Source organism: Aspergillus oryzae, chromosome 8 (assembly GCF_000184455.2).
Source record: "Aspergillus oryzae RIB40 DNA, chromosome 8".
NCBI classification, from domain to species: Eukaryota; Fungi; Ascomycota; class Eurotiomycetes; order Eurotiales; family Aspergillaceae; genus Aspergillus; species Aspergillus oryzae.
Genome location: NC_036442.1, coordinates 2,814,106 through 2,835,943, shown reverse-complemented (window position 1 = coordinate 2,835,943; position 21,838 = coordinate 2,814,106). Strand labels below are relative to the sequence as shown.

General features: G+C 49.3%; 6 protein-coding genes across 6 annotated transcripts; 4 read left to right on the top strand and 2 right to left on the bottom strand.

Moving 5' to 3' along the window:
* Nucleotides 1–1,542: 1,542 nt before the first annotated feature.
* On the bottom strand, nt 1,543–2,691 carry AO090010000214 (asparaginase; the record flags this gene model as incomplete). The annotated part of the gene is made up of 2 exons (XM_023233763.1): nt 1,543–1,556; nt 1,632–2,691. 2 exons carry the CDS (start codon nt 2,689–2,691, stop codon nt 1,543–1,545), a joined length of 1,074 nt encoding a protein of 357 aa, XP_023094081.1.
* A 793-nt stretch (nt 2,692–3,484) lies between these two features.
* AO090010000215 (GMC family oxidoreductase) lies at nt 3,485–5,152 on the top strand (the record flags this gene model as incomplete). Its single annotated transcript, XM_023233762.1, is given in 8 exon segments — nt 3,485–3,667; nt 3,731–3,800; nt 3,806–4,199; nt 4,238–4,475; nt 4,530–4,592; nt 4,645–4,748; nt 4,794–4,974; nt 5,018–5,152. Coding segments are annotated over 8 exon segments (1,368 nt in total).
* An 815-nt stretch (nt 5,153–5,967) lies between these two features.
* Nucleotides 5,968–9,548, bottom strand: AO090010000216 (putative kinesin family protein (BimC); the record flags this gene model as incomplete). Its single annotated transcript, XM_001827194.1, has 2 exons — nt 5,968–8,404; nt 8,452–9,548. 2 exons carry the CDS (start codon nt 9,546–9,548, stop codon nt 5,968–5,970), a joined length of 3,534 nt encoding a protein of 1,177 aa, XP_001827246.1.
* A 230-nt stretch (nt 9,549–9,778) lies between these two features.
* AO090010000217 (UPF0183 domain protein) lies at nt 9,779–11,570 on the top strand (the record flags this gene model as incomplete). The annotated part of the gene is made up of 2 exons (XM_023233761.1): nt 9,779–9,833; nt 10,102–11,570. 2 exons carry the CDS (start codon nt 9,779–9,781, stop codon nt 11,568–11,570), a joined length of 1,524 nt encoding a protein of 507 aa, XP_023094083.1.
* Nucleotides 11,571–11,894: 324 nt separating this feature from the next.
* AO090010000218 (isoleucine--tRNA ligase ISM1) lies at nt 11,895–14,915 on the top strand (the record flags this gene model as incomplete). The annotated part of the gene is made up of 1 exon (XM_001827196.3): nt 11,895–14,915. The coding sequence occupies one exon, from the start codon at nt 11,895–11,897 to the stop codon at nt 14,913–14,915; it is 3,021 nt and encodes a 1,006-aa protein (XP_001827248.1).
* Nucleotides 14,916–16,704: 1,789 nt separating this feature from the next.
* AO090010000219 (uncharacterized protein) lies at nt 16,705–21,431 on the top strand (the record flags this gene model as incomplete). Its single annotated transcript, XM_001827197.3, has 6 exons — nt 16,705–17,341; nt 17,400–17,458; nt 17,517–18,882; nt 18,935–19,901; nt 19,955–20,609; nt 20,664–21,431. 6 exons carry the CDS (start codon nt 16,705–16,707, stop codon nt 21,429–21,431), a joined length of 4,452 nt encoding a protein of 1,483 aa, XP_001827249.1.
* Between the last annotated feature and the right edge of the window lie 407 nt (nt 21,432–21,838).

Here is a 21,838-nt window from a genome sequence, read left to right as displayed (position 1 = left end):
AATTTTTAGCATTCAATCGCAATGGTTTTCTTTTTTTCCTGTACAATACAGAGCGTTCCAATCAACATCGCATTCATGACTAGCTTCCGCACAGTCACCTGACCTCTGTTTATCGATAAGGGAGCAGGTGATCAGCTTCACCTGAGCTTAAAGTGGAAGCCGAGAGCTTACAAGTTCCCATTGCAATCCACCCAACAAGGCCTCAATGTCCTTCCCTATCACCTTCTAATCATGTAGCGCGGTTTATCAGAAATGTCTCTTCCAAAATACACCACATCAACCTCCTTGTCCTCTTCGCCCTCCAAACAATCCATTCGGCGGATTACGGAGTCAAACGTCCCTTCTCGCCCGGAAAGCACCATTGATCGACCCACCACGGCCCAACAGACTCGCACCTTCTCCCAAGAACAACAAGTTCATGAGCCAGTAGCAAATGTTACATTCCCACACTCGGAAAATGAAAGGCCGCATGAGATATCCACTTCACATCCGCCATTCCAACCGTTTTTCACCCTGATTGAAGACGCCAGTACCTCCGAATACTATCACCCAACTGTTCACTATATCTTCTCCGATGATGACACGGACATCGTGACCGAGGCAGCCTTGCGCTCCTTAGAGTCCGAGCAAAATACACTGTCTCGCGGCGGAAAGGGAAAAGCCAGGGCCACACGTGACCAGCTCCCACAGGAACAGGGTGAAGGGGCAGAGGATGATGAACTGTCGAATGAGAGAAAGGAATCATTGCTTCCGCCTCCGATACCTGGTGTTCGCGATAACTACATCATCCTCGACATGGACGTGCTTGCTCCAGATAATATGCAACACACGAATACCGCACCAGGACACGATGTCAGTGTCGGTTCCCCAGGGACCCAATCTGCCGTTCCCCAACAACAACAGGATTCCCAAAACCATAACCAACATATTCAAAAGTTTGCGGTCACTTCAGCCTACAGTTTAACACCGACATGGCAAGTTCTAAACACTCAACTAGTTCCCGCCCCGACTTTTGAGAACAATCCTTCCGGCGAGCACTCCCCAAACGGTGCCCTGATGTTGAAAATTCAAGGGACAGTTGGCTTACCTATGACCCTGCCTGGTAAGGATAAAGACAAAGATAATAGCATCCAGCGATTGGAGGATATGATGGAACAGTTCTCGAAACGCTTGGGCGAGCTCCGGCAAGTCATTGAAGCTGGAGAGCGAGGGTACTTGACGGAAAATGCGGATGAGGAACAGATTCCAACCGAGCCGCCAAATGCGGAGGATGCTGCTGTGGCAAGCCCCGAGGGCCAGAATGAAGCCCAAACGCAGAACGCCAATGATTTGGTCAGCATAGTCCCGTAGCCTTAAATGGTCTACTTGTTGGTGCAAACGGAACCATAGCCCTTGACAGGAGCCGCACTTCCACTTTAAGATGTTCAGTCTAGCCTGCCACCCGCCAGAACTTGATCAGTAGTCAAATTGAAAAAGAGAAATTATCTCCAGGTCATGAGGAGGAAGGTGTAACAGGCTATATCGTCCAGCCTTCTACCGACATTATGATCCAAGTCCTTTTGTCTATCATAGCATATGTAGCACCAGAGTAACTTAATCTTCAGAACATAATCCAACCATGGAACGCATACCGCAAACATGAAACCGGTGAGCAGTCGACCCCGTCACAACCCCGGCAGAGTTAACAATCTCTGGATGATGAAACAAAGCCAATTCCCGTCGCATATCAGAGGAACCTATATCCAACTGGTCCAGGACCTCAGTCACAGCTGAATAAAGGACTCCCATGTTTCCATCTTCGATCTTAACTGCAATTCCCATCGCACCGTCTACTCCAAGTCTTCTGGTATATTCCGAGGCTCGTATGCCGATCCCATAACACCCATCTGCCCCGACTTTCCCAATGAGTATCCCCCGAAACACCCGCATAAGCACCGTACAGAACCTCCCCTCTCCACCAACAAGCTCGGGGTACCGCGTCATGGAGCTGAAAATTCGTGCCATATCTCTGTCTTTCCCAGAAGCATTTCTAGCACCGTCAGCAACATCTGCAGCCTCCGCAAATGCAGCATAGATCTTCGCCATATTCCGTAGTGGAAACGCAGGCGCTGGCAAGTTACACCCATCAACCCCCCACAATACACCTTCAGGCCCTGTCTCAAGCCCGGCCAACTCTTCCACTACATCTCTCACCTTCCGCTGCAGAGGGTTACAGGGCAGATGATAATCACTAATCTCCGCCCCTAACGCCCTCGCGCCGCCAAGCATGCCAGCATGCTTCCCGGAACAGTTATTCGTGATCGCCGTCGGCGTATAATCCCTTTTAATCCACTCCCGATTCACAGTCTCGGATAGCGCAGCATGGCCGCCGCAACGGAGATCCTTTTCCCCCGCAGAAACCTTTCGGAGCATGTCCCGAGCACGGGAAAGATGTCTGTCCTCACTATTGTGCGAAGCGCACATGAGCGCTAGGTCAGCTTCATCAAAGCCGAACTTTTCCAGCGCCCCGGTGGAGATGACGGCGAGGGCCTGAGCTGGTTTGGCGGCAGAGCGGGTCAGTGTTACTCGGGACGGATCGCCGACACTGTAGAGGAGTGTCCCATCGCTCGAGACTATTGCGGCGTGGACTTGATGGCGGTTTTCGATTATGCCGTTTCGGTCGGTTGTTATGTAGTCCTTTAACTTGCCCATAGTGGTTTGTTCTTGATTGTACTGACTGCGGGATAACCCAGAGCAAGAAGGTGATATTGATTAGAAACGAAAGGCCTCCCGTGAGTTGACCGCCGACGATATTCCTTTTATCTAGAACACAATCTAGGTGATATAGGTACGAGTCATGCTTTTCCCAAGTAGGCCTAGCGCCTACGTACCCTTTGTTAGATACAGGACCTCATAGATAGAATCAATCAACGGTTTCTCCCTACAACTTTTTGGCATTTTCTAATATGGTAAGAACTATGATTCCACCATTCCTAAGTTTCTTTGCATGAGATTCCCCGTGGGTCCCTCTGGCCTAACTCATCTTGTGGTGGCAGTGATGCGTAAGCTTGCGCTGGACAATTTAGTTCAAGCACTAGTTGATCTCTGGGCAAAAAGAAGGCCTGTGGTAGGGCTTGCAGGCTGTTACCATCCGAATGTCGGCTAACGGACACTGGTTATGCGGCAGTGCTACGCCGGTTCTAAGAAGGGTATAATCACTGCATCAGATGGCAGAGAGTCAGTGAAAATGAAGCATCGAGACTGGTCAATCGAACGAGCCGACTGTGGGAGCCTCCCCTACTGGTCTCAACTTTCAGCTACCTTCCCTTCCATTCTTGTTGCTCCACCATCCCATCAACAGTTGAATATAAGGCTACTATTGTGAACGGCGTGTTTGTAGCATCGACGTATCCCCTCAATTCAATTCTGATTTTTGAAGCGGTTTCCCACTCTCCCAACACACCAACTATGGGTATCAAGACGAACGAGGATCTTGAGGCAGACTATGTCAGGAGGCGGTACCTCTGGTATAGTCCTCGCAGCCCGACTCTCAGAGGATGACTCCAAATCTGTCATCATCCGCGAGGCCGGGAGGAACCTGGCCGACGATTTCCGGGTGCAGACCCCCGCCCTCTGGACGACTCTCCTCGGATCAGAAGCAGATTGGCAGCTTATTACCGCTCCACAGGTAAGTCTATTTTTTTTTTGTGTCCTCCACCCTTTAGGAAATACCATACTGATCTTGCTCTAGACCGAGCTGCGCAACCGTATAATCAAGGAGCCCCAGGGAAAACTTCTTGGTGGCTCTTCCGGTATCAATGGTCAGGCCTTCATAGGTCCCTCCAGGCTGAGATCCATGCCTGGTCCAAATCGAGTGCGATTGACTGGACATGGGAGAAGCTATCACCGTACTATAAAAAATCATACACCCTCCAGTTACCCGACGAAGCCACTAGGGAACATATCGGCCTGGGCTGGGTTGACCAGAATGTCAATGGGGACTCAGGCCCTATCAATATCTCCTTCCCTGCTGTACTGCAAGACCCATTGTCCAAGGCCTGGGTCGACACCTTCAAAGGAATCGGATATAGTCTTACTGCCGATCCATTCTCCGGCAACTCTATCGCCGGGTATTCTAACCTGGCGACAGTCGACTATAAGACAAAAACAAGGAGTTACGCGGCAACTGGGTATGGCCTTCCTGCCATGCAGCGGCCGGGGTGCGTATTCTAACACAGAAGATCCCGTTCGATGCAAGTGATGCCGGTGTTACGGCGACGGGGGTGAAGGCGATTTTACAAGGGGAGTTATCTACTATTAAAGCGAAAAAGGAGGTTATCCTCACTGCAGGAGCTCTCAACACCCCAAAGCTACTTGAACTTTCTGGCATTGGGAACAAGGCAATTCTAGATCAATTCAACATCCCTGTTGTTGTTGAGAATCCTAATGTGGATGAGAATATTCAGGACTATTTAATGAGCAGGATCAGTTCTGAGGTAAAGAGGGGGGGGGGGGGGGTCATCACAGGCGATCCTCTCCTGCGCTAAGAGCAGGAAGTAATGCAAAATGCAATGCAGCTCTATACCAAGCACAAGGCAGGCCCGATCACTATTGTAGGTATTCAATCTAGTGCCTTCATGCTAATCATCGAATATCACGGATCAGGAAGCTAAGCAGGCTTATTTGAACAGGTTCATTCCACAGCCAGAAGGCCGAGACCAAGTGATTCGAGACATTTACGCAGCTGATAACGAGCCCACGTGTTCAATGTTCATGTTCCTCGCTTAGGCCAATCTTCACCAAAGAGGTAAAAGCTTCGTGGGTCAGGAGCTTCTTCCCGGGAACTTTCTCAGCTTGGGTCTTGAGCTCAGCCTACCATACTCTCGCGGATCTGTCCATATCGCCTCGGCAGACCCCAATGTGCCCCCTACTATCGACCCTCGGTATTTCTCCAACCCGTTAGACCTAGATATCATGGCCCGCAACTTGTTGGACGTAGAGACTAGAGAGACTTCACAAAGCGGACCCTCTAGCCCAGTTCCTGGTCTATGGGGTCACTAACCTGCGGGTGTGTGATGCCAGTGTCTTTGCCTTGGTGCCGCCGGCTAATATCATGTCTACTGTGTACGCTGTCGCGGAGAGGGCGGCGGATATCATCAAATCCGATGCTTGACTGACCTGCCATCAGCAATGGTATTAATGAATTAGAAAAATAGTCGCCTTTCATTATCCTCTTGCGCGCATACTCCTGAGTCTTCTATGTATATGCTTTTTGATTACTGTATCGTTACTATCGTCTTATCGTCCTAGACCTTATAAAAGGGTGTCGCAAATGCGCACTCATGAGTACATATGAGTACAAGTAAAATTTGAATTCAACTTACGCCACTGTTCTACTCTATCTTACGAGTAAAGCTGAGATCTTGGTTTGTAGGCAGGGGTTGGTTACCCTCTTCTTATTCTTTTGTAATATGCTACTTTGGACGGTTATAGCAAAGCCTCAAAAGAAAGCAACGAGATACAATCTCCCGGAGAATATGGCTTCCAACGGGAAACTGACCAGGTTGAATAGTTCTCAAACAATTACTTCTAGGATAAGCACTTCTTGCAAGAAAGCTTTACAATACGCGAACCTTACAAGAATGTACAAGCTCAATCAAAAGTATTGAAATATTGATGAACATGAATATCAGGAACTGTACTTCTGATATTAACCCAAAACAAACCAGATAGGTATCATATTAGTCCCACCCAGAAAACGCCAAATCCAAAAAGAAGACCCTAAGATTGCCCCAAAGAACAGCCTGAAACCGGTGTGCAAACAAAAGATCCTCGTGCGCCAAGAAAGCCAGCAAGATGGTGCACAGCACCCTTTCCTGCAGATCGAGTTACCAAGGTCCTTCACCATAACGCCTGTGTATCCCAAATGACGGAAGGGTATAAAAGTTGAGAATAGCAACTATAAGAGCAATCGTTTGATTGGATATCTTATGGAGCAGGCCGAGTTCTAGTTCGTCGAGCACTCGAAAGCCCGGGTGGAGGGACATTCTCACGGCCTTCCATCATCCCAGCCATCCTCTTGGTCAACATGTTTTTCGGCAGTTTGCTGTCAGTAGTTGTCGGATTAGAGCAGCGCCTCTTGGCTGGAGGCTCATCTGAGTCTTCACTTTCTGGGACAGTGTCGACTTCCGAAGATTTGCCGGCTATGGAAATATTCGATTGCCGTACCGAAGCCCTGTCGCCAGGGCTAGACGCGAGCTGTTTTGCGGCGACGTTTGCATCGACTTCCCTAAGACCTGTGTTGGAAGTGATCCTGGCAGTAGGTGTCTGATTTCCTACCTCGTCTTCGGTGTCGTTGTAGACAAAGCCTTTAGTGGGGGAGGTTCCAGGAAGGTGGTCTTCGCCATTGAACGGGAGTAGCGTGAGGTCCCTTGACGTCCGAATCCCAGATATCAGAGCATCATGCGCCTCCGTCCGAGGCAGGTCAGTGGGATACTCGTAATGGCGTTTCTGTGGGGTGGCGCCGGTAACAATATACTCTTGCAGTGGACGACTGTGAATATTATTGCGCAGCTCTGTGAGAGGCTTGCGAACTTCTTCTGACAGAGGAGAGGTCGTCTCATGCAGACTGTGCTGCTGCTGAGCGGCATCCTCCTGCAGCTGGCCAATTCGCGTACCAACCCCTTCCAACTGTTCATGAACGAAAGAATAGGATTCACGGACGCTAGACGCCATGTTGTCCAAGCTGGAGATATGAGCATCGCGATATTCGCCATTCTGAGACCGCGCTTTGGCCACGAAATCATCCAAAGCTTCCATCTGTTTGTCCATATTGCTAATCTGGGCATCGACAATGCGAACTGTTTCCTCGTGCACGGATTCAGTCGTCTTTTGAATAGAGACGTTGCGTTGGTCAAATAGCTCCCAATCGTTCTGCATCTTAGTCCGAAGCTCATCCCTAGAAGCCGCAACATCCTTGGCAAATTGCTCGGACTTGAAAACCCATTCATCTGTCTGGCGATCATGTTGGGTCGTTGCTTGCTCCAGTAAATCGCCCGAAGACGAAATATCTGCTCGTACACTGTCCAATCTTCCCTTTAAGCGACTAACTTGTCTCTGCCGGGATTCCTCCATCAAAGTCTTGAACTGCGAGAGCAAAAGATCTCGCTCCGATTCAGCGGTGGCATGCTCTTCTTCAACAGCATGCGCCAGATTAGAGGAAGCTCTACGGTTCGCTTCAACAGTCTGGAGGTTAGCTTCTTGGACTTCCAGTCGCAGCCTATTAATTTCCATCTTCTGCTCATTGAGATGCCGCACCATCTCCTCGAACAAGGACTTGAAGTCCTTACCAAGAGTACTGTAGGACATATGAAGTTGCTCATGAAATTCTGTGAATTCGCCAATAACTTCCTTGGATATCCGGGCAGCGGCAGCGGACAGACCGTTCAATCCCTCTCCAACTTTGCGCTTGACCTCTTCACGCAAGTCTTTGATCTCCTCAAGGACCTCATTCATCCGGTCGTGGGCGCCGCACGTTTGCGTCTTCGCGTCATGCTCAGCTTTATCAAAAATAGCACCAAAGCTCGACAAGGCTGACTGATTTGACTGGACGTGACTCAATTCGCTAGAGACGTAATCGTTGATTTTTGCAGCCATAGATTCCAGGAGCTGCGAATGTTGCAATTGGAAAGCTTCCACCTTTTTGTCGACTTCCTCGGTCACAGCTGACACTTCTTTAGCTGACATCTGCCATGTTTCCATGTTAGATGAGTCTAGATCTGCCTTGCGGTCAAGTTTTGCATGCAAGCCGTGCACATCTCCGACAGTTCTATCCAAGGTCGATAAAAGTCCCGTGCCAATGTCGTAAAGCTGGCTTTCAGTATCTTGATGTGCCTTCCTCAGCATTTCCTCTTCTTCTAGCAGTGACCTGGTATTCTTGAGAACAATCTCGGTCTTTTCAAGGACATCATTTGTATCGTTTAGAGCCGCCCGTGTATCCTCGTTGTCCTTCTTCAAGTTATTGAAATTACTCGTAAGCGTGAACAGCTCCTGGACCTTGTTTCGCAGGTTGGATTCCATTGATTCGATCTTGGCTCGTTGTTCTTCATTTACAATTCTCCGCGATTCATTCTCCATGGTCATTTGCTCGTACGCGTCAACAGTCATATATACGCCGTTTCGGTGTCTTGTGGCAATAAGTTCTCCTTTGAGCTTCTCAATCTCAAAAGCGAACTCTTGAAGAAGTTTATGTTTTGATGTGAAGTTGATCTGCGGCTTGTTGCGAATGTTCTTGGCTCTGAAGGCATAGTCTAGCGTTGAAATTGTTTCTTCCATGTTGCTCCGAGACGGCGAAACCGTCGCGATAATACATGTTTTTGTGCGCCCACCGAGGGAGTCTTGCAGAAGACGTGTAAGTTTCGATTCTCTGATAGAAGTTAGTAAATGTTAAATTGTTATACTCTATGATCCTACCTGTATGGGATATGAGGGCTCTTATCGACCAAAGCGTTAATTACTCGGCCCAAAGTCAGCAGACTTTTATTGATCAGACCGGCTTCTGTGGCACGCTTGTTCTCAGCTCCACTGCGCTGGATGTTTTCGCTACCAGCCAAGTCAACCAGATTCAGCTTCCCAGAGCTGACATACTCTTCGCCTGCATCCGTTGTGCGCTTCGTGTGAACTGTGATAGTGAATATTGTGTGACTGCGAGAACTCAGGTCATTGCACTTAGTCGCAGCAACTTGCCGCTTATGACTACCATGTTGAAGTAGCTTAATCCCGGAAGATGCGGAGTCAATATAAGTTTCTTCAATACCTTGGACAAGCGTGCTCTGTCCTTTCTTTGACTCGTTCTCGAAAATCTTCAGCTTCTGAGTCTCTTCTGCTGACAGAAGATCACGAAGCTCTTCATTGTATAGCTCAATGAAAGAGCATTTCACGGTGCTTTCTGTCTCCTCGAGCTTGTGAAATAGCGAATATAGAACACGTGGAATAATGCCGGCATTGTCGGAAAGGATGCCCAGAGTATCGGTCATGTCGCCTGACATTGTGTATGTTTTTCCGGTCCCCGTTTGTCCGTAGGCAAAGATAGTACAATTGTACCCAGCGAGCATCTCATTAACAATTGGCAGGACAACATCCTCGTACACTGCGAGCTGGTCGGCGGCGGCAGAAAAGACCTTGTCGAACGTATATGTCTTATTTGAAACAGCATTTGGCCCCATGGATAATTCCACAGTATTGCCCTTAACGCCTTCGGTCTTCACGACGACACCGCTATTCTCTTTGATTTCCCGATCATTGCGCCCGCGGCAGCGCACCACAACGTGGATGCTGGTGTCCTCATTAATTCCACGTTCAAGATCTCTTTCCTTCCTCTTCGCTGTTACGCTAGCCGGCTCACTCGGTGACTTAATTACGCGCGATCCACCGGAGGCAGGAATTTTGGAGGAAATTGCTGGAGAACTGGCCCTCTGGGTTGCTAAAGATCCTAAACGTCTGGTCGGTTGGCGTGTGGTTGTTGTCCTCCTTGTAGGAAGGCCGGAGGAAGGCCTTTGGGGGCCAGCCATTGTGAACAAGTCTCACTCACAAGCTCACTACCACAATAAGGTAAAGAGGATGTATATGTAATTTGTCGTGTGCGACTGGAAGTGATGTCGCGCCACTTTGATATGTCCAGGAGAAGTCAGTGACTTCCCGGGAAGGCCCAGAAAGGAAAATGTAAACAAACTAACAACATTGACGCACGTGCCCAATGGTGGTCTGTGCTCAGGAGTCATGCCGGCATTTCACATGATCTATGCGCTCATCATCCTCCAGATTGATATCTATTCTCTATCACTTCTTGAGCATTTGTCAATTCAGACTTAATTTATATTCACTGCTAGTTTTATTGTACTTCTCTGATTCCAGAATTTCATAGCAGGGATACCTACGACCAGCGACGCTCTGCCAGTAATTTAATGCGCCACCTCATGATGAGAACAGATTATAAGTCACTATGAGTTCCTCAGCCAAATCGTCGACGCAAGTCCAGATCCTTCCAGGAAAGGGGTTGGGATCTATAAGCATGTGGCCATACAAGCTTCCGGCTCTTGAATGTGGCTAACCTTTGTCTATCAGCTCTCGGCGCTTCGCTTCATAATGTACTCAGTCGTGTTAAGGCTCATCCTCAGACCTACCCCGCAATAGACATCGCCTACTCCTCTACAGACCCGATTCGAGAGCCGGTGACCCTACAACTATCCTCGAATGGTCTCCGGCTGCGTTTCGATGGTCCCGACCAAAGATTACGTCTGATCGAAGTACTCGACTTCACCAAGATCCCCCTAGTGTACAAAAACCAGGAAGTTTTAAAAGGAGGCAAACCGCAGGAACGGGCCGTCTCGCACCAGGGCCCTAGTTTCGGACATATTTATCACCGCCTATTTGGTCTTTCCTATCCCGGCGAATATAGACCTCCGACTAATCAGTCACCATATGGCACATATGTGTTGTCCTACCCCGGGGTGGCCTTTTCATTCCCCCTCCAACACTCGGCTTGGTCAGACCAGTGTGATTTTGTAGCGTTGCTTTCTTCCTCGGCAGCCTTGCCGGCCACTTCTATGGCAATATTCCAGGGCGATTCCTGGCCCGAAGCTCAGGGGAGATTGTTCACTCAAGAGCAAAAGTATCCTCGAAACCCGGCCCTAGCAGGCAAGAACAGAGAATCTGTCCCAGACGAAATTGAAGAGTTTAATATCCTAGGTGCGGGTAAACTTGAGGTCATTCGGAGATCGTCACCTACCAGCTACATCACGCTGTCGGAAACCACTCCGCAAGATCTCGTGGCGGAGTTTGGGCCGCCCGACGCAATTTATCGTAAGCATGATAGGAGGATAACGATCCACCGCGCTGCTGGCGGGGGTGGTGAAGACCATATTCACCTGAGTCCGCCCCCAGGTAGAGGAATTAACGTGACTGATACGGACCAGTCGTCGAATAACAGCGGCACGGAGGATTCAGACGAAGAGCTCCACCAGCCCCATAATTTGGACCCGTCATCGCTACCCACGGAATGTTTCCTGAATTATTTCCATCATGGGTTCGATGCGTTCGTATCTTATCCAACCACCCCTGGGCCTGCATTTCCGGGATCCGACCTTCAGGACCCATCCCCTCCATCTCCTTCCACTCAGTTGGTAGTGACTAAAATCATTCTGCATGGAAACGTACCAGGATCATATCCGTTCAATCGCCATCGACGCAGTCGTTGGAAGATAAAGCTGGACTCGTCGGGGGATGCAGTCTCTTCGGAAACCCGCTACGACGAGATCTCCGAGCGGCTCAGGGAGGTCTGGAAGGGCTCTTACACGAACCCTGCCGAAGAGCGAGCCTTACAGAGGCCCATGGTACTTAATCGAGGATGGGGCGATAGTCCTGAGAGTAGCGTGGAATTCCTTGGCGGATGGGAAGAGAGTACAGGTAAAGGCCAGAGGCCTGGACAGGATAGTCACGATGGAGGTTTAGGGAACACGGAACTTTTTGGCTTTCCTGGTCTGCTGTTTGAGGTTATGAAGAATAGTGCAGTTAGCTGCTTGACAGTATATTAGTTGCCACATGGGTCGGCACTTGGAGTTTGGGAAACTGTATTTATATGAGCTAGTTCGGGTATATTGAATTAATACATATCAGAATGAGCAAAGATCCAGGTGCATTCATGAGAAAGGGTTCTCCAATCCACTGTCTTTTTCGTTACAGACCTGTCACGTTTTTATGCAATATCCTGGGTTATGATTGGACAAAGATTGTACAGTGAGTAATGTAAATTACATACTTTTTCCCGGGCCGCAGTGAGTCCCGTCTCCCGATCTCCACCATTTCCTCTTCTCTCACATAGCTGACCAACTCAGAGGCTGACATGCTTCAGCGGTAGTATGCCGGAATTGTCGCGGTCGCTTACTCGATCTTGGTCGTCGACGCTCAAACTCCCTAAGTCGACGTTCCCTGCACGCGTGACTCCGGCCGATCAAGCAAAATACCTGCGACGATGCACTGACGAGCTCTACGCCTGGCAACGCCGTGAAAGACCGGCCGATAAGCCCTTTGTCTTACACGATGGCCCGCCGTATGCTAACGGCGAGCTTCATATCGGGCATGCTTTGAACAAGATTTTGAAGGATCTCATATGTCGAGTACAGTTGGGATTGGGAAAACGAGTGCGATATGTCCCAGGGTGGGATTGTCATGGATTACCGATTGAGCTGAAGGCACTTGAGGCCCAGAAGGGGCTGAAAGATGCGGGAGGGTCTGTCAGCGCGGCAGTGATACGAAAGGAAGCACGGGCATTGGCAAGACGGACAGTCAAGGAACAAATGAAGGGATTTCGTAGCTTCGCGGTCATGGGCGATTGGGAGAACCATTGGAAGACTATGGATAAGGAATTCGAGAAGAGACAGCTAGGGGTATTTCGCGAAATGGTTGATAAGGGCTTGATCTACCGAAGGTTCAAGCCTGTCTATTGGTCTCCCTCCACCGGCACGGCACTCGCAGAAGCGGAATTGGAATACAAAGACGATCATGTTTCTACTGCTGCTCTGGTCAAGTTTCCCCTACTTTCGATTCCCTCGCACTTGGCGCAGAACCCGTTGCTGCAGGTTAAGGATCTTACTGCTGTTATTTGGACTACCACTCCCTGGACGCTCCCCGCCAACGCTGTAATTGCCGTTCATCCAGATCTGGAATACACGATTGTTCAGTCAGACACCCATGGTCATCTTCTCGTCGCGCAATCCCGGTTACAATATCTTGAACACATCCTCAAGGAAGACCTATCTGTGATCATTCCGTCGGTCCTTGGCTCAGAGCTGGCAGATCGGACCACGTATCGGCCTCTGTTCAAGGGGGCTGATGCGGAGCCTCAGCCCATAATCGCCGCTGACTTTGTCACCGCTGACTCTGGCTCAGGTCTTGTTCATTGTGCCCCAGGCCACGGTATGGAAGACTACGAGGCTTGCCTCTCCCGCGGAATTACTGCATTCGCCCCAGTTGATGATCACGGCCGATTCACCGACAAGGCTATGCCCAGTGATCCTACAAGATTGAGCGGTAAGAGCGTTTTGGATGAAGGTAACGCTACTATTCTCGAGTACCTTGAATCGCAGGGACACCTTCTTTCGAAGCATCGGTATGAACATAAGTATCCCTATGACTGGCGGTCTAAGCGCCCCATCATTATCAGGGCTACTGAACAATGGTTCGCCGACGTGGGCGACATTCGTGAGAGTGCAGTCAAGGCTTTGGAGGATATCCGTTTCGTTCCAGCTTCCGGAAGACAACGACTAGAGAACTTCGTGAAAAATCGAAGCGAATGGTGCATCTCACGTCAGCGAGCCTGGGGCGTGCCTATCCCTGCTCTCTATCATCGAGTCACGGGCGAGGCTGTGCTTACGAAGGATTCCGTTTCGCACATTATGTCCGTTATTGATGAACGTGGAATTGACGCTTGGTGGACGGATGATGCAAATGACCCTGCCTGGATTCCAGCATCCCTCCAGGAGGCGTCTGGGCCCGGATATAGACGTGGAACAGATACTATGGACGTATGGTTCGACAGCGGTACTAGCTGGGCTGAGATTGATGAACCGTATCGTGATGGCTACCCCGCTGATGTCTACTCAGAAGGCACTGACCAACACCGTGGCTGGTTTCAGTCGGGCCTTCTCACATTTACAGCCCACCAGCTCGCGGCAGGACAGACGGCTACTCGCGCACCGTTCCGAAACCTCATCACCCATGGGTTCACACTGGATGAAGAAGGGCGTAAAATGAGCAAGTCTATTGGCAATGTGTTGCTTCCTCAGACTATTATGGACGGAACCCTTTTGCCTCCTCTCAAGCCAAGGAAGGGGAAGAAAAAGCAGACGGAGAATCAGGGACCCGTCTATGATGCCCTCGGTCCTGATGCACTTCGTATGTGGGTCGCGAGCAGTGATTATACCCGAGACGTGGTGATTGGGAAGCAGGTTCTTCAAACCGTCAACACCAGCTTGCACAAGTACAGAGTGACTTTCAAGCTCCTACTTGGCGCTCTTTCGGACTTCCGCTTAGACAATCAGGTTCCCTATAATCAATTACAACAAGCCGATCGGATAGCGCTCAAGCATTTGTCCGAAATGATACTTTCTTGTCAGAAGGCCTGCGAGAACTTTGAATTCTATAAGGCTGTGAATGCTCTGAACCGCTGGGCTAATCTCGAATTTTCTGCGTTCTACATGGAAGCCATTAAGGATCGACTGTACACCTACGGAGAGAACAGCGCGAGTAGACGCGCTGCGCAGACGACCCTGTTCCATATTTACCGCCACCTTCAAGAAGCATTGGCTCCCATTACTCCCATGCTCGTGGAGGAGACCTGGGAGCACACCCCTGAGGCCATCAAGTCGCAGTGCGAGCATCCTCTGAAGCGTGTAGTTTCTACTCCTGCCTCAGAGTGGCAAGACGACTCTCTTGAGACAGACTACCAGGACCTCGTAGCTGTCCACTCCGTTATTAAGAACGCTCAAGAAACGGCCCGGGGCAAGAAGGAAATGGGCTCATCTCTCCAGTCCTTTGTCCACATTGTTCTTCCTCAGGGTGTCAACAACTCCGTATTCCAGCGATCTTTAACTGAGCTTCCTGATATCTTTGTTGTCTCGTCCGTCACACTCGGAACCTCGGGTGAGCCTATTCCGGCTACTATTGCGGAAGCAGAATGGCAATACAGCGAGGAATATGAGCTTCCCAGTGGACAAAAGGGAACCGTATATGTTTATACTCCTCAGGCTGACAAATGCCCGCGTTGCTGGCGCTATGTTGTCCCAGAATCACAGGCTGAAGAGTCTGTTTGTGATCGTTGTGAGGACGTCGTTAGTGAGCTTGATGCGTCTGGGGCGGCTAAGGCGGCCGATTCGTCGTAGGCCTGAGTGACCAGGTCATATCTCTAATCTTGTATATTAACAGTGTAGTATATCCCAAAAGGAGATAATGTTATCTATACCATAATCCCAAGGGAAGTAGTTGATATCGCATCTTTGTGTCAAGTTGGATCACAAATATATATTTATTGAGACACGGGAACTTAACACGTGCAGGGAGGCACATGATCAACATAGCTGTCACTTTCCCCTGTCTACATTCGACAGACAAGCCTCAAATCCGCATTTGACATCTCCGTGGGGGTTTCCCAGGGATAAAGCCCCACCAGCTTGCAATGATCCGCAAGACAATGTCTTGACTCTTTGACGTCCAGATTTTAGTGCTTTCTTAACCACGAGGCAAATTGATCGATCGGATGGTTACCGGCGATCTTCCGATGACTAAGCACAGAGGCTCACTAAGCATGCAAAGCAGCCAATAATTTACCATCATCTTAGCCGGGTCTGGAACTGGACCCTTCCGAAGCCGTCGTGCGGCTCCAACGGCGACCGTTAGGGTCCTGACGAGCACAGCCTCAGGATAATATATGTATTTGAAGGGGTTTACGGAGGTCTACAGATGTTTCTCCGAATAGATCTAATCAAGTATGCAGGAGCTAACGATTACCTTCCATATTGCTAGAAGGTTCCAGCTCGTCACTGTATAATACGGAGTAGTTGTTCACGATAAGTCTCCAGCCTTATAGTCTGGAACAACCGAGGCTTGCCGGAAAAGGGTTCCTCTCCGAATCTGACAGGCGCCTAGGATGCCGCTGTAAAAGTTGCACGAGGAGCACCAATGAGAAATTGAAAATCAAAACTAGATCCCCCGTGGCGGCGTCTGTTGTGGTAGTTGGTCGATCATAGTTTTCTACGTGGATGGCGCTAGTGGTTCACTATTTATATGAATTGCGTCGATTTTGATAGGAGCACGTCACGACTCGAAAAAGGAAAAGGCTAAAAAGAAAAGAAGGGGATAAGTGGAAAAGTGCTGACGCAACCTAATCTCAAAGCCGTTACGGAGCATACACAGTACGGAGGTTCCGATGTAGTATGAACGATGAACGTGGCCGTGAACTCTCGGGACTGCAACGGAGGTGCACAGAAGCCGCTCTCCGAGTGGGTCCCCCCCTTGGGGATCCACGGTCATGATTCATTGATTTCATCGGCCAAGCCACACCAGCAAGATTGTTCTCAGCCCGGATACTCGGGATCTGCCACTTCCGAGTCCAATGAACGCGGTCGATCTAACTAGTGAATCCGGAGCCCTCGACTACCGCAGATTTTTTGCATAGTTCATCATAATGAGTGTCCCTGGTACTAATCTTGGTTCAGTTAGATACTTATCCCCGCTGACTAACAGATTTCCGATAACACTATTGGCGAGGATCATTATAGTGTCTTGGTCGTACCGGACCGGGAGGGTATGATAAGGGAGAGCCACGTTAGGCACCGAACATTCGGATCTAGATCTCCTCCTTTCTCTTGATTTCCTACTCGGGTATGGAGGTTTTTGCTCCCGAGCACTACCCTATTGTGGGGGGCCTCAAAACTATGAAACCGTAAATAATGAATATAAAGAGTAGGGCAAACGTCGTTGCCACTTTAGGGTCTGTGTGTCTTCATCCTTCGACTCGGCGGAGAAAGTGCAGAATTACTTATATTAACGTCGATATTACACCTAATAAGAATAATAGCGACCCATTGCAACTAAAGAGCGCGTACAACATTTTTCAAGGTTTACCTCGAAGCCTTCAAAGTCTTCTGCGTGCCCGGCAAGGATTCCTACGCCATGGCTTCGCACAAGAAGAGCGAGGACCCCTTGGTCGTCAAGGACCGACAAGAACAGGAATGTGAAAGCAGTGATTCGACAATAGCATCAGAAAATGCCTCGGAACATCGGTCTCCCATGGGGCTAATCGACGAGGACGGAATCGAAACCCTCAATCGCATCGCCTCCCAAAGCTCACGTCGTCGGTCGAGTGTCTATCCCCCCAATGTCCCCACGAGAACATCTACTTTGGCTACAATTTCCGAGAATGACCCGGCCGTTGATCCTCAAGGGCCCTCATTCGACCTGAACAAGTGGCTGAAGATGGTTCTTCGGGAGTCCGAAAGACAAGGCCGAGAAGCCCACCGGACAGGTATCGTCTTCAAGAATTTCACGGTATCTGGAACCGGAGCAGCGCTGCAGCTCCAGGACACAGTATCATCCATGCTATCTGCACCTTTTCGCATCGGTGAGATGATGAAAAACAGGCATTCGCCTCCGAAGCGGATCCTGAATGAATTCAATGGCTTGCTGAAGAGCGGCGAATTGCTTCTCGTCCTAGGTCGTCCAGGATCTGGATGTAGTACTTTCCTCAAGTCTCTATGTGGCGAGCTCCACGGTCTGTCTATGAGCAAAGAGAGCGTTATCCATTATGATGGTACAGTTTCCCCTATGTTTGCGGATATTAGTGTATGTCGCTGACCAGTATGTGACAGGCGTTCCTCAGCAACGAATGATCAAGGAGTTCAAGGGTGAAGTGGTGTACAACCAGGAGGTAAGAATTCTTGTGCATTGAATGTTTGATTAAAGGCTGACCCGAGTGAAAATTGCAGGTGGACAAACATTTCCCTCATTTAACCGTCGGCCAGACTCTCGAATTTGCCGCCCTGGCGAGAACCCCAGCTCAACGAATCCGTGACATGTCCCGCGAAGAGTTTGCCAAGCATATCACCCAGGTAGTCATGGCTGTTTTTGGTCTGAGCCACACCTACAATACCAAGGTCGGAAATGATTTCGTCCGCGGAGTATCGGGTGGTGAACGGAAGCGTGTTAGTATCGCGGAGATGGCTTTGGCTCACTCCCCCTTAGCTGCATGGGATAACTCCACCCGAGGCTTGGATTCCGCAACGGCATTGAAGTTTGTGGAGGCACTACGTCTATTTGCCGACCTCAGCGGATCTGCACACGCAGTGGCGATCTACCAGGCTAGTCAGAGCATCTACGACATTTTCAACAAAGTGGTTGTCCTTTATGAAGGACGTCAGATTTACTATGGTCCTGCGAAAGATGCGAAGTCTTACTTCGAACGACAAGGATGGGAATGTCCTCAGCGACAGACCACGGGAGACTTCCTGACTTCGGTGACCAATCCCAGTGAACGTAAAGCACGTCCGGGTATGGAAAACCAAGTTCCACGCACTGCTGAAGACTTTGAAGCATATTGGCGCAAATCCCCAGAATACCAGAAGCTCATGTCCGAGATTTCCCATTACGAGCAGGAACACCCATTGGAAGAGGAGGGTGACGCCCTCGCAACTTTTCAGCAGAAGAAGCGCGAGATCCAGGCCAAACATACCCGCCCGCAGTCACCATACTTGCTTAGTGTGCCCATGCAAATCAAGCTCAATACGAAGCGAGCATACCAACGAGTGTGGAACGATATCTCTTCTACTGTGTCAACTGTTATTAGTCAAATTATCATGGCTCTGATTATTGGATCTGTGTTTTATGGTACCCCGGATGCAACTGCAGGCTTCACGGCCAAAGGCGCCACCTTGTTCTTCGCGGTCTTACTCAACGCTCTTATTGCAATGAACGAAATCAACAGTCTTTACTCGCAGCGTCCAATTGTGGAAAAACACAACTCATATGCCTTCTATCACCCAGCCACCGAGGCCATTGCTGGCGTGGTCAGTGATATACCGGTCAAGTTTGTCATAGCAGTCGTGTTTAACCTTATCCTCTACTTCCTGGCGGGTCTTCACAGATCAGCGGGTCAATTTTTCCTCTATCTATTGGTCACATTCATTGTGATGTTCGTGATGAGTGCAGTCTTCCGTACGATGGCGGCTATTACCCAAACAGTCTCGCAAGCAATGGGGCTGGCAGGTATATTGATCTTGGCTCTGATTGTCTACACGGGATTTGTGCTGCCTGTTCCTTCCATGCACCCTTGGTTCGAATGGATTCATTACCTCAGTAAGTGAATGGAATCCCAAACATTCTGTGTATCTCACTAACTTCGAATCAGACCCCATTTATTATGCATTCGAGATGCTAATTGCTAACGAATTCCACGGACGTGATTTTATATGCTCACAGTTTATCCCGGCCTACCCTAACCTCAGTGGTAACTCGTTTGTCTGCTCGTCTGCGGGCGCTAAAGCTGGGCAGCGTGCTATTAGCGGTGATGACTATATACAGGTGAACTACCAGTATAGCTACGGGCACGTGTGGCGGAACTTCGGCATCTTGATTGCCTTCCTTGTTGGGTTCATGATGATTTACTTCATTGCCACTGAGTTGAATTCGTCTACCAGTAGCACTGCCGAAGTTTTGGTCTTCCGTCGTGGACATGAGCCGGCATATTTGCGCACCGACTCAAAGAAACCTGATGCTGAGAGCGCAGTGGAGCTCAGTGCGATGAAGCCTACCACGGAGTCGGGTGAAGGGGATATGTCTATCATACCGCCACAGAAGGATATCTTTACATGGAGAGACGTTTGCTATGATATCGAGATCAAGGGTGAACCACGGCGACTATTGGATCATGTTTCTGGATGGGTCAAGCCAGGCACGTTGACTGCTCTCATGGGTGTCAGTGGTGCAGGTAAAACCACTTTGCTTGATGTACTGGCGCACCGGACTTCCATGGGTGTTATTACAGGTGACATGTTCGTGAATGGCCGAGGCCTCGACCAAAGCTTCCAGAGAAGCACTGGCTATGTTCAGCAACAGGATCTACATCTCGAAACTGCTACTGTCCGCGAGTCGCTCAGATTCAGCGCTCTCCTTCGTCAACCCCCTAATGTCTCTATCCAGGAAAAGTATGACTATGTGGAGGACGTGATCCGCATGTTGAAAATGGAAGACTTTGCCGAAGCTGTTGTCGGTGTGCCGGGCCAAGGTTTGAACGTTGAGCAGCGCAAATTGCTGACCATCGGTGTGGAATTGGCTGCAAAGCCTAAGCTCTTGCTCTTTTTGGACGAACCCACTAGGTAAATCACTCCATCTTCTGCAAGTATTGTGTATGTTACTGACCTGATTTTAGCGGTCTTGATTCCCAGAGTTCCTGGGCTATTTGCGCGTTCCTCCGGAGGCTTGCCGACAGCGGACAAGCGGTTCTCTGTACCATTCATCAGCCTAGTGCAATTCTTTTCCAGCAATTCGATCAGCTTCTGTTTCTTGCACGTGGTGGAAAGACAGTCTACTTTGGTCCAATTGGACAGAACTCCAATACCCTCCTTAACTACTTCGAATCAAATGGGGCACGCAAGTGCGCTGATGACGAAAACCCGGCTGAGTGGATGCTGGAGATTGTGAACGCTGGCACGAATTCCGAGGGTGAGAACTGGTTTGACGTCTGGAAGCGAAGCAGCGAGTGTCAAGGCGTACAGACCGAGATCGATCGGATCCACAGAGAACAGCAGTCAAAGACACAGGCCAGTGACAAAGACAACGAATCTTGGAGCAAGTCGGAATTTGCCATGCCATTCTGGTTCCAGTTATATCAGGTTACCTATCGTGTGTTCCAGCAGTATTGGCGTATGCCGGAATACATCGCGTCGAAATGGGTGCTGGGAATCCTTTCTGGCCTCTTCATTGGCTTTTCGTTCTTCCAAGCGAAGTCTTCCCTCCAGGGGATGCAGACCATCGTCTACTCGTTGTTCATGCTGTGCAGTATTTTCTCTTCTCTGGTTCAACAGGTATGTCAAGTGTCAAGGACTACCGTTTGTATAAACTGAAACTAACCCTTATAGGTCATGCCATTATTTGTGACCCAACGCTCTTTGTATGAAGTCCGCGAAAGACCCAGCAAAACATACTCATGGAAAGCCTTTTTGATCGCCAACATCATCGTTGAGATCCCGTACCAAATCATGATGGGCATCTTAACATACGCCTGTTACTATTACGCAGTTGTCGGAGTCCAGGACTCCGAAAGACAGGGTCTCGTCCTCCTGTTATGTATTCAATTTTTCATCTATGCCAGCACCTTCGCCCACATGGCCATTGCCGCCATGCCCGACACCGAAACAGCTAGTGCCATTGTGGTTCTCCTATTCGCCATGTCCCTCACATTCTGCGGTGTCATGCAAACCCCAACCGCGCTACCGGGATTCTGGATCTTCATGTACCGTGTTTCCCCCTTCACCTACTGGGTCTCAGCCATGGCCGCCACCCAGCTCCACGATCGCGTAGTCCAGTGCTCACCATCAGAAATGTCCATCTTCGATCCTCCATCGGGCCAGACCTGCGGTGAATACATGTCTTCATTCATGAGCATGGCTGGTGGACAGTTGTCGAACCCGAACGCCACTTCGGACTGCAACTACTGCTCAGTCGCTGTGGCAGATGATTTCCTGTCGAGCGTCAACATTTACTGGAGTGAGCGCTGGCGCAACTTCGGCCTCATGTGGGTGTACATCGTGTTTAATATCTTCCTGGCGACTATGCTCTACTACACGTTCCGTGTTAAGAAGTGGAACCTCAGCGGCTTGAAGGAGCGCTTCTCTAAGAAGAAGTGAGCTACAACATTACAATATACAGCACATATTTCTTTTCTACTAAGTATATACCTTGCAGGCTCTTGCTTTTGCCTTGCTTATCAATTCCTGGTTGATACCCTGTTTCAAAGAGGACACTCTCAACCGTACTTCGCTCTATATTTCTTATCTTCGTGTGATACACTATTATAGAATTTTGCTTGCACTGCCCGATATATTAGATCGTGTCTTTGCTGGATTGTTTCAACTCAATCCCTCCAACTCTTTTCTCTTACAACTTTAATAATATTTGCCTTGACCCTTGGAGGAAAGCAAAAGATAAATAAAACGAAAAAAAATATCTCCAGGGTTAGCTAGCCTATCATAGGAATACAACTTCGATTCATCTATTGATCCTCTTCTATATTTTCCATAATGATTAGTGTAAC